Genomic DNA, 12,751 nt, shown 5'->3' on the forward strand with positions numbered 1-12,751 from the left:
TTCAAAATATTGTCCTTTGCTTTCAATAGATTTCTGCTACAAAAATCCTTTCTTGAGATATATATATAATCGGAGTTTCACAGTGATTTTGATGTTTTTCACGTCCTGGAAATGCTGTCCACGAATGTTGTTTTTTAGAGTGGCAAACAAGTGGAAATAAGATGGCACTGAAACAGAGCTAGGAAGATGTTTTGGGCATTACTAACGTACATTTTTGCAATGACTTGTGGCGTTTCCGTTATTGTAATACAGAATAATACCATCCATTAGAGTGCGCTCTTTTTCATAATAGCCTCCCTCAACATATTTTTAATTTTTAAATCATCATCGTACCGAGCGCTGTTCATTATTTTCCTGGCCATGAAATCATACAGATGATGGCCTCTTCGTCCTAAAATATAGTTACCCTCTCATATTTTTTTCTCATTTTTTTGTATTTAAGTGAAAGAGACAGGTGCCATTCCGTCTCTTGATTTCTAAGTCATGAAAGAAGACCCAGGTTAAATCCCCGGTAATCATAATATTCCTGGAAAATGCATTCCCTTCCATCTCAAAACATTTCAACCGATTTTTCCACGTGTCCATTCTCGTCACATAGTTCGAGGGGTGTCCCGTCGTACATTTTACATTTGTTTTTCTGTATCCCAACTCAGAATAATGTTTCCATTTAATTATTTCCTCAACCAAACAACTCACGTAACTCTTGTTCGGTCACATGATTGTTCTCCCTAATCAACGTAGCACTCTTCCCTGTTTCCATCCGTTACTGTAGTTGCAAGTTCGCTACTTCGATGCTCATTCGCCGCTTATGTGCTCCCTCCCGGAAGTTGTAACATTACTAACATCAGTTTCATCCTTGATATGCAGCCTGCTATGAATCTGTAAAGTTTCACAATCCTCTAATCCGTAATTCAAATTATAGGCAACCATATGAAAAATAAATTATAGAATTAATTACCTATTAATTAAATAACCCAGTTTTACTATTATATACAGAAGAACCATGGAATAATTTATGTTACAGTTTAGCCTGGAATAAGTAAAATGGATACAAATAGATGGCAATATAAACTCTCTAATAGAAATGGTTTTCATTATTGACGAATATATATAGTTCATTGACAGTTTGTCGGTATACAAACTGTAAGAGGTGATTTCTCACATCAAAATAAGATAAGTTCATATGGACCTGTGGGGAAAGGTGCATAGTTTCAGAGCTAGGGCTGTTCAAAATCGCTCAAAAGCCAAATTTCAACAGGCCCTATTTCGAATTCGAGAAACTGTGGATGGTGGTCCTTAGCGTAAAGGAAGTCGCATACGCAATCCAAAAAGGCATATTTCATTAATGTTCAATAGGTGTACAGAATATTCCATGCAGGGTGAAATTCCCCGACATGACATCAACCGAATTTTGAGGTATACTCTGACTTTATGATCGGTCCTAAGTAGGCAAACGATAAGCCTTGATAGCAGTGAACACGGAATCCTTTGGCGCGATGTCGGAAGTGTTAAGGATCGTCAGCAGCACGGTTTCTCGTACTCGGAAGAACACATGCTGCAATGTTTTCTTTCAGACACCTCAGTTGAACTGGTTGAGGCTTTGGCAACCAAAGATCTCACTTAGGTAGGAAGATTGAAAAAAAATAAATAAATAAAAAAAATAAAATAAATAAAAATTCCTCTCCAGTTTCAAGCACCTAAAGCATTATTCCTATTGTTTCCTCAATGTGTGGATATACTAAAGAGCTTACTTTATTATCTTACGTTCCAAAACAAAACAAATGTGTACTTCTGCTGTCCAGTATGCACCATACTGCTGAAATAGACCCAGACGTGCTCGATATTGCTGGAGTAAACAGCTACATTCTAAATTGTTCTGTAAAATCTGAAAATGCTGAGAAACATCTCTTTTTCCTGAAGAATCTAGGACAACAACTTGTAGAGCCAAATATACGACGTTTTTACAATATTCATCTGCCAAATGAACTGCGACAAGTGATGAGCCGCATCGTTGGTGTCCATTTGGCTCCTAGAGGTAACGTGACCCTATTTCAGCAGGAGAAAGGAAAAGATGCTACATTTATCACTCTAAGACAGATAGGAAAACAAAGGAATCTTGCTTTGCGTGCCAGTGGCCAATATATGGAAACTGCACCCTCCGATTCTGCACAAATTGTGACACAAGATAAGTCAAATTGTACAATAAGGCGTTTGAATGTAAAACGTCAATATTGTTAAATGTACAATCACACGTGTTATTTCATTCAACCTCAAGTGTAAAATCATTATTTTTACTACAAATAATTTAACTGCTTATTAAAAAGTGACTGTGTTTTCAAATGGACATTTTTTAGACATTCGTAAGAAAAAGTATGGTAACCATTAAAAAATATTTTGTGTAAACACTTTTTTTCATGTTTAGTAGGTAATAAAGAATAAGAAAATGCATTATGGGTCTCGTTTGTTACTCTGGGATTATAGAAAATAAATAAAAATATCTGGGTCTTTCTGACCTATACCATACCAGTTGAGGGTTAACAAAGTCGTAAGAGACGTATTTTTAGAAAACGGAAATTTTGTTCTTCCTCCTCAGTAATCTATTATTATTTTTAGAGGTAGCAAGAATTAAAAAAAAATAAAAATAAAAATAAAAAAACTGGAAAATCACATGAAAACAAGTTTAAAATTTGGTTTCGGTACGTTGAACGGTATTTCCTCTAGGCGAATGTACGTCAGAAGAACAGAAGGACAGATGCCGAAAAATAACCTTTTCGATATCTATGGGCCATGAAACGTGTAAATCCGTTGAAATCTCGAATTCATTTTTTTTTTTTTTCACGATCCCCATACATTCTTTTCACCTTTCGTCACTCTAAAGTGATAAAGGGGAATATTTGCATTTCACACAAATCTTATTCCCCCCCCCCCCTATTTAGCTAGTAAATTTCCCTTTTAGCAAATTTCTTTATAAATACGCGCTGCATTTACTTTCCGTAATTCCAAGCCCGGAATTCGATGGCCAATAACTTGGAAAATAAATGTCTTTTTTTTTTTTTCTTTCTTCCAAAACTTGAAATATTGGTAGACTTTAACAAGCTTAATATGTGTGTGAAATACAATGGTGTGCAGAGATTTGATTCTTGAGTTATTGGCTATCAAACTAGGGATTTGAACTAAAGTAAATCCAAACGCTAACTTCGGTAGCAAATAACTGGATTACCAAAGATCTGCGGAATTTAATATTTAATACGCGTAGTAAGCTCATGAAGGTCTACGACCATGCCAAATTTGGTCAATATCAGATGATTTCCATCAATCACATTTTGGTGAAATTTTTTGATTCTACTGAGCTCAAACTCAACTACGATGGCCAACAACTCTGGAAACTAAAGATCTGTAGACCATAATATTTAATACTATGCTGGAATGTGTACCAATATTGTCAACCTTTGCCATCATACCAAGTTTAGTCAAGATTGGATGGGGTTTATCGATGTGATTCAATGAATTTTCTTCATTTTACTAAGTACAAACCAAATTTGGTTATCAATATCTAAGAACAAATGGTCTGTATACTATAATATTTTATGAACGTACTAAGCTACAGGAATTCTATTACCACATTAAATTTGGTCAAGATCGAATTAATATAGTTCTAACTTCAACTCTGATGGTCAATAATTCTGAAGCTAAATAAAGGCTTGCATACTATATTATTTCATATGTGTACTGAACTCCTCACGTTCTATCACCATTTCAGTTTTGGTCAAGATCGGATGAATTCCATCAATCGCTTTTCAGAGGAATTTCCTGATTTCACTGCGTTTAAACCCAACTTCGATGGCCAATGCCTCGGAACTAAAGATCTGAATACCATAATATATTTCATACTATGCTCGAATGTATACAAACCTTTAATGCTGTATAAGTTTGGTAAAGACCGGGTGGGTTTTATGGATCGTGATTTAGTGAAATTTCTTCAAGACAAACCCCAAATTCGATGGTCAATAACTCAAGAACTAAAGACCTGTACACTAAAATATTTCATATGGATATTAAGCTCGTAAATTTCTATCAACATCCCAATTTCGATCAAGATCGGATGAGTTATATCGATCGTGTACAATATCATTCTGATTTTGGTTTTTAAGAAGAATCACATGAAGAACCATGAAAAAGAATACAAGCATTAAATTGTTCAGCTGCAGTATTTCTTCGAAACACACAACCTGAAGGTTCCTCTCCTCCTCGCCGAAGCTAAGATAAATTAAATTACGATTACGTGTCACTCTTGTGCAAGAAGCGTAGCAACTAATGTCCCAGTGCAGCTCCCTCGCCTAGGGTAAAATTTTCTGGAAGAAAATCTGTTCAGCTGTTTCCAAGTAGTGGCTTTAGCTACAAGTTCCTGCTGAAACAAAAGCGCCACAAATTTTGAAACGAGGTAACTGGTATTGATATTGTTGTTCATAATCTATTGACGTAGTCTATTCCGTTCTACAGCATTTTTTTTTTTTTTTTTTTTACTCTGTTTCTGGCTTTCATTTTTTAAAAATATGTATCTGGCCAGTCTAGAAAGTCATATGTTTATTTTGGTGTCAAGGATAACGGGATGTATCATCACAAAAACCGTCTCGATTTTTATTTTTTTAAAACAAAGTTAGACCTTCGTCCTCCGAAGCTTTATATATTTTTCTCGTTCTTGCTGAAAAGGATTGTAGGTTCTGAGGGGGAGCAAAATGTTTCTTCATTCTTGCACAAGATTCGGGGGGCGGGAATATTATCCGCAGTCAGGGGTAAAAGTGAGGGAGAACGCGAGGGAATGGTGTTCTCCACTTCAAGAAAATATCTATGGCGTCCCTCCACTTCCTAAAAAATTACAATGAACAAAGATAGGTACGGGGGACGACGTGACGTCATGCGTCCCCTCACCTTTCCAGAATCACTTTTACCACTGCCCGCAGTAACACTTAATGATATTAGCTGGTTTTTATCTATTATATAAGAGAGAACGCACAAATCCTTTGTTAGCTCATCACGCTAATACGGCTGAACCAATTTCTTTCATTTTTGGGGGGTTATTAGGATTTGGACCCTAGATGGTTTTTATCATATCACTTTAATTTTTAATTACCAGTGTCTTGAGATAATTGACCATCCAAGTGTCCATAACGTACAAATCCTTTGTTAGTTCATCATAGGTATAAAAATAAACGTATTTATATGCAACCCGCATGACCGTGTCACTCGGCGGGTTAACATAAATGACAGGCGCTATAATGTTAACATTTACTGCAATTTGAAAGCGAAAAAGTAAAAATTATCTAAGTAACAAAGTTTATTGCGTTCCGGGGTGACCGCAGCGAAGCGGGGCGGGTTAACATAAATGACAGGCGATATAATGTTAACATTTACTGCAATCTTCTATGGTTTTTATCATATCACTTGAAAGCGAAAAAGTAAAAATTTTCTAAGTAACAAAGTTTATTGCGTTCCGGGGTGACCGCAGCGAAGCGGGGTGAACGCTGCTAGTTAACAATAGATTTAAGCCGATTGTTGTTAACACATTGATCCCCCCCCAAAAAAAATAATACTTCCGTCTCATGTTTTTGAAAAAATATATATACTTTCCCTTGAGAGGAAGGGGGTGCAACAACTTATGCATAAATGGCTGAGATATGGGGTTAAAAATATTCCATCATTCATGCGTGAAAGATTTGTGTGTGGATGGAAGGGCAAAATATTAGCCACTATAACACCTGAAGATATTAGTTTTACCAACAATAGATTGAGAGCAGATTATCGGTCTAATACAGGGTATCTCAACCTGGGGCTCGCGAAGATAAGCGAAAGAGATAAGGTAAATCGGGGTAATAAGGACCACCATATCTATATTTTCGAAGAAAAAAGTATCAGGAGCTGTTAAAAAAAACACAGACGTGGTGCATTTTAGAACATATATTTTCTAGTTTATATTGTAGACAACACAGACTAGAAGGAATATAATGCAAAGTAAAAAGTAAACATTATTGAAAGGTATGATACATGGTCCCAAAAGCCCCACGCTCGGGGTAATAAGGACCAGCGAATGGGGGTATCAAGGACCATTAAGGGGAATAAGAACCATCACGAAACGAAGGGCAATAATGCTACACTGCACCTTACTGGCACCCTTCGCATATGTAGATTAGAGTGTCAAGGTTCTCCTGTCCTGTCAAGGCAGTACATTCAAGGTGATACCATGTATCACAGGAATTACATTGTGCCCATTCCTCGTCTGATCCATCGGGCATATGGCGCAGACCACAAACGTCAAGAGTGGAATCCTCACGGTGCTGAGATGATTCAGATGTTGCTGAATACTGCTGTTGAGATGCCTGAGATGTTGTTGCTTGCATCAGTGTATGCACATTTGCCTTTGCACGTTTGGCGGGACGCTTACCACACTTTGCAGAATCTTCCTGTAGTCGTTGCAGTGCCTTCTTCGATGTCAGACTTTCACCATACCGAAAACGACGCACTCGTTGCGATCTTTCTGGTGGCGGCGAGAAGGATGTTGAAGGTTGCTGTAATGCAGACAAGAAAAAGCGTTTCAACGTATGGGAGCCGAAGAGTTGTGATGTATCACTGACAGTTGGAGAAGAGCGACCAGAAGATGGTGAGGCTGAAGACAAACTATTGTTTGTTCCAACAGACGACATAACAGGAAACACAGCGAACGGATTATTATTTGGTGTTTGCCCAGCATATGGTTCAGCAGAGGAGTACTCCACTTCCGTTATCACTGATGAATTGAATGGATATATCCCACATGCAGGGAACCCACTTCGAACGTTCTGCGGTGAAACTGTTTGCAGTACATCTGCTAAGAGCTTGGGAAACATAATTTTCTCTACCTGTCCGGAGCTGACTCTAGCGTGAAGACATAACTTCTTCTGCCATTGCGTCTTCAGACAACGAAACACATTTTTGTCCAAAGGTTGTAATAAATGAGTCAAATGAGAAGGTAGATGCAGTAATTAGATATTGTGTTCAACTGCAAGGATAGATAGTTCATAGCTAAGGTGTGACAAGTGTCCATCAAAAATAAGTAGCCTTGTTTTCTGAGATAAATCCCTCGTAGACGGCAAAAACAATTTCTCAAACCAATCCATAAAGTGCTCCTTCCCCATCCAACCATTAGGGCTTCTTGTGTATCGCGCTGCAGGAGGCCCTCGCAAGGTCCATTTATCATACAAATGTTTGCTTTTGTACATAATGTATTGAGGAAGAATAGTACCACTGGCTGATGCACAAACACTGACAGTTATTTGCTCACGACCAATCCCCCCAATAACTTGATTCACCTGTTTCACCCCTTTTCTGGCAATTATCACGTTGCTCTTTGGATCAGTCACGAAACCACTTTCATCAGAGTTGAAAATGTACTCTGGGCAATTTTTAATATCATACTTATCCAGAGTACTCTCTAGTAAGTCGAACCAATCTTTTATGACGTCTTCGTATGTTGCTTGCAATCTATTCCTTCCACACTGTTCAGTCTTTCTCAGTGAAAGTTTCGGATGACGACAAAGAAACCCATTCACCCAGTCGGGACATGGTCGTCCGCTTTTGAAGGGTACATCCTTTTTTTTTTGCGACACACAATATTCTTGAACGACGTCACACAAATCTTGTTTGCTCATTCCAAAACCCCATTCGGCAAATAGAATCAAGCACTCTTCTAATTGTGATTCTTCCTCAGATGTTAATGCAGTAGCCGTTCCAGGACGCGCTTTTAGTGGACACGTAGTGTGTAATCTCCGTAGTAGTGACGTTTTACTCACCTTGTAGGTTCGTGCTGCTGCTCGGATACCCAATCTGCCACTTGTTACAGCATCAAATGCTTGTTCCATGGCAGCAGCATCTTCTTGGGTGGCGTAATTTTTTCTCCCTGTGTACTTTTTTTTTTTTTTTGTAATGGCGCACCATTTCCTACGAGAAAGAGAAAAAGGGGGAAATTAGGACCACATAGCATAATTGCAAAATCAGTGCAAAACATATGAAAATAAAAACCTATTTCTGTAATATTTTGTACTCATGTATTTTTAACATCTGTCCATTAACTTTTAGGGACACATACGTCATTTCACATTATGACTATTGCAATATAGAACTGCACTTTTTTGTCCTTTGGGGTCTTAAGGACCACTATTTGGGGTATTAGGGACCATAACAATTTATTTCTCATACTACTAATAACTTATTTAGTTTTACCTAAATGCATACACCTACATATTCTACAGAAAAGGTTTTCACATTCTCGGAAATATTTTTACTTTTTGCATACAAGCAATATGATATTTCTAAATAAATTCTCATGCCCCTCACAAACCCCTTAAATATTGCTACCAAAGTTCCTCTCATTTCATTACTGATTTCCATAAAGACACACTTGTTTAATACTACTATAGTTAGTCGAACTATTTTACCAGTGATTTTTTTCATGGTAACTTACCTTCTTTCCATTTTCTGCTCCAAATCAAAACTTCTGCAAGTTTTTCTGCAGCTTCGTACAACACCGTAGGAACTTTTTATGGTGTTTTCGCGCGTCCCGTTTTTACTGAATCCGATTCCCGGTGTATCAGGAAAATCAGACCCCAGGAAAATTGTCACCCCGGGGGCATAAATTTCCCGATAATTTTCCAAAAAATTCAATCATTTGTCATTTCATTAGTCTTTAGAAAGGAGATTTGTCCATACAGTAGGATGGGGGTATAATTTTCCTGGCCAGGAAAAATAGACACCCACCTAAAAAAACGCTGAAAATAAACACCAAAATATTCAATCTTTTGTCATTTCATTAGTCTTTAGAAAGGAGATTTGTCCATAGAGTAGGATGGGGGTATAATTTTCCTGGCCAGGAAAAATGGACCCTCAGCTAAGAAACGCAGTAAATAACCACCAAAAAACAAAACAAAAACAAAAAAAATTAATTCCATTAGTCTTTAGAAAGGAGATTTGTCCACACTGTAGGGTGGGGGTATAATTTTCCTGGCCAGGAAAAATGAACACCCACCTAAAAAACATTGAAAATAACCACCATAAAATTCAATCTTTTGTCATTTCATTAGCCTTTAGAAAGGATATTTGTCCACACAGTAGAGTGGGGTATAATTTTCCTGGCCAGGAAAAATGGACCCCACCTAAAAAACGCTGAAAATAAGCACCAAAAAATTAAAACTTTTGTCATTTCATTAGTCTTTACATAAGAGAGTTGTCCACACACTAAGGTGGGGGTACAATTTTCCTGGCCAGGAAAAATGGACCCCATCTAAAAAACACTGAAAATAACCACCAAAAATTCAAAATTTTGTCATTTTGTTAGTCTTTACAAAGGAGATTTGTTCACACAGTAGAGTGGGGGTATAATTTTCCTGGCCAGGAAAAATGAACACCCACCTAAAAACCGCTGAAAATAACCACCGAAAAATTCAATTTTTTCTCATTTCATTAGTCTTTAGAAAGGAGATTTGTCCACACTGTATGGTAGGGTATAATTTATTTCGCCAGGAAAAATGGACCCCCACCTAAAAAACCCTTAAAAAACCACCAAAAATTCAATACTTTGTCATTTCATTAGTCTTTCGAAAGGGGATTTGTCCATACAGTAGAATGGGGGTATAATTTTCCTGGCCAGGAAAAATGGACCCCCACCTAAAAGCGTTGAAAATAACCACCAAAAAAGTCAATCTTTTGTCATTTCATTAGTCTTTAAAAAGGAGATTTGTCCATACAGTAGGGTATGGATATAATTTTCCTGGCCAGGAAAAAGGGACCACCACGTAAAAAACACTGAAAACAACCACCGAAAAATTCAATTTCTTCTAATTTCATTAGTCTTTAGAAAGGAGATTTTTCCATACAGTAGGGTGGTTGTCCATTTTCCTAGCCAGAAAAACTATACCCCCACTCTACAGTGTGGACAAATCTCCTTTCAGAAGATCTACGAAATGACAAAGATTGAATTTTTTGGTCTTTATTTACTATGTTTATTAGATTTAGTCCATTTTCCTTTCAAGGAATATACCACCACCGTACTGTGTGAACAAATCTCCTTTCAAAAGACCAATGGAATGACAAAAGAGTGAATTATTTGGTGGTTCTTTATTGTGTTTGTTAGGTTGGAGTCCATTTTTCCTGGCCAGGAAAATTATACTCTCACCATAGTATGTGAGCAAATCTCCCTTAAGAAGATTAATGAAATGACAAAAGATTTAATTTTTCGGTGGTTATTTATTGTGTATGTTACGTTTGGGTCCAATTCTCCGGGTCAGGAAAATTATACCCCCACCCTACTGTGTGGACAAATCTCGCTTCCAAAGACTAATGAAATGACAAAAATTTTAATTTTTTGGTGCTTATTTTCAGCGTTTTTTTTACGTGTGGGTCCATTTTTCCGGGCCAGGAAAATTATACCCCCACCCTACTGTATGAACAAATCTCCTTTGTAAAGACTAACAAAATGAAAAAAGTTTGAATTTTTTTATGGTTATTTACTATGTTAGGTGGAGTCAATATTTCCTGGCCAGGACAACTATACCCCAACGTTAGTATATGGACAAATCCTCTTTCTAAAGACTAATGAAATGACAAAAGATTGAATTTTTTGGTGGTTATTTCAGAGTTTTTTTAGGTGGGGTACATTTTTCCTGGCCAGGAAAATTATACCCACACCCTACTGTATGGACAAATCTCCTTTCTAAAAACTAATGAAATGACATTTTTTGTGTTTTGGTGGTTATTTACTGCGTTTCTTAGATGGGGGTCCATTTTTCCTGGCCTGGAAAATTATAACCCCACCCTACTTTGTGAACAAATCTCTTTTGTAAAGACTAACAAAATGACAAAATTTTGAATTTTTGGTGGTTATTTTCAGTGTTTATTAGGTGTGGGTCCATTTTCCCTGGCCAGGAAAATTGTACCCTCACCCTACAGTGTGGACAACTCTCCTATGTAAAGACTAATGAAATGACAAAAGATTTAATTTTTTGGTGGTTATTTTCAACGTTTTTTAGGTGGGGGTCCATTTTTCCTGATCAGGAAAATTATACCCCCATCCTACTGTATGGACAAATCTCATTTCTATAGAGTAATGAAATGACAAAGTATTGAATTTTTTGGTGGTATTTTTCAGGTTTTTTTTAGGTGGGTGTTCATTTTTCCTGGCCAGGAAAATTATACTACCACCCTACAGTGTGGACAAATCTCCTTTGTAAAGAATAATGAAATGACAATTTTTTTGTGTTTTGGTGGTTATTTTCAGCGTTTTTTAGGTGGGGTCCATTTTTCCTGCCCAGGAAAATTATAACCCCACCCTACTTTGTGAACAAATCTCCTTTGTAAAGACTAACAAAATGACAAAAGTTTTAATTTTTTGGTGCTTATTTTCAGCGTTTTTTAGGTGGGGTCCATTTTTCCTGGCCAGGAAAATTATACCAAAACCCTACTGTGTGGACAAATCTCCTACCTAAAGACTAATGAAATGACAAAAGATTGAATTTTTTGGCGGTTATTTACTGCGATTTTTACGTGGGGGTCCATTTTTCCTGGCCAGAAAAATTGTACCCCCATCATAGTGCATGTACAAATCTCCTTTCTAAAGACTAATGAAATGACCAAAGATTGAATTTTTTGGTTGTTATTTACTGCGTTTCTTAGGTGGGGTCCAGTTTTCCTGGCCAGGAAAATTATACCCCCACCCTACTGTGCGGACAAATCTCGTTTTCAAAGACTAATGAAATGATAAAAGTTTTAATTTTTTGGTGCTTATTTTCAGCGTTTTTTTTTAGGTGGGGTCCATTTTTCCTGGCCAGGAAAATTATATCCCCACCCTACAGTGTGGACAAATCTCCTTTCTAAAGACTAATGAAATGACAAGATATTGAATTTTTTGGTGGTTATTTTCAGCCTTTTTAAAGTGGGGGTCCATTTTTCCTGGCCAGGAAAATTATACCCCCACCTTACTGTGCGGACAAATCTCGTTTTCAAAGACTAATGAAATGATAAAAGTTTTAATTTTTTGGTGCTTATTTTCAGCGTTTTTTAGGTGGGGTCCATTTTTCCTGGCCAGGAAAATTATACCCTCACCCTACGGTGTGGACAAATCGGCTTTCTAAAGAATGACAAAGGATTGAATTATTTCGTAGTTTTTTACTGTGTTTGTTAGTTGGGGGTCCATTTTTCCTGGCCAGGAAAATTATACCCCCATACGTACATTTTAAATTGATATTCGGGAAATTTATGCCCCCGGGCTGACAATTTTCCTGGGAAAATTAACACCCCGGGGTGATAATTTTCCTAGGAAAAGTATCACCCCGTGTAAAGGTGATTCCTGGGGTCATATTTTCCTGGGAAAAATAGCACCCCGGGGTGACAATTTTCCTGGGGTCTGATTTTCCTGCTACACCGGCATTTGAATAGTGTGAATGAGGGAAACTCAGAGAAAACCTCACTCAAGAGGGCTGGCCTGAAGAAGCTGTTACACTTTTTCGACCGAGTGGCCTCACCAGGAATCGAACCCGGGACCGCTCGCACCAAAGGCGATAGTGTTAGCGACTACGCCACGTGGGGCTACTCGAAAGAGTTACATCTGGAGAGAGACGCCCCCTTCTGAATCCGCCACTATTTAAAACCAGATTCAGCTTTCTTTCGTTCATTATTTTGCATTTGAATAGGAAAAAGTCACAATACGACCTGTACGTAAAGAAATGTG

General features: G+C 37.5%; 1 protein-coding gene across 1 annotated transcript; it reads right to left on the reverse strand.

Moving 5' to 3' along the window:
• Positions 1-7,016: 7,016 nt before the first annotated feature.
• On the reverse strand, positions 7,017-7,892 carry LOC145666105 (uncharacterized). Its single transcript, XM_081733196.1, has one exon. It carries the CDS (start codon positions 7,890-7,892, stop codon positions 7,017-7,019), a length of 876 nt encoding a protein of 291 aa, XP_081589322.1.
• Positions 7,893-12,751: the final 4,859 nt, after the last annotated feature.

The sequence above is a fragment of the Thermobia domestica genome, chromosome 12 (assembly GCF_964235325.1).
Source record: "Thermobia domestica chromosome 12, izTheDome1.hap1.1, whole genome shotgun sequence".
NCBI classification, from domain to species: domain Eukaryota; kingdom Metazoa; phylum Arthropoda; class Insecta; order Zygentoma; family Lepismatidae; genus Thermobia; species Thermobia domestica.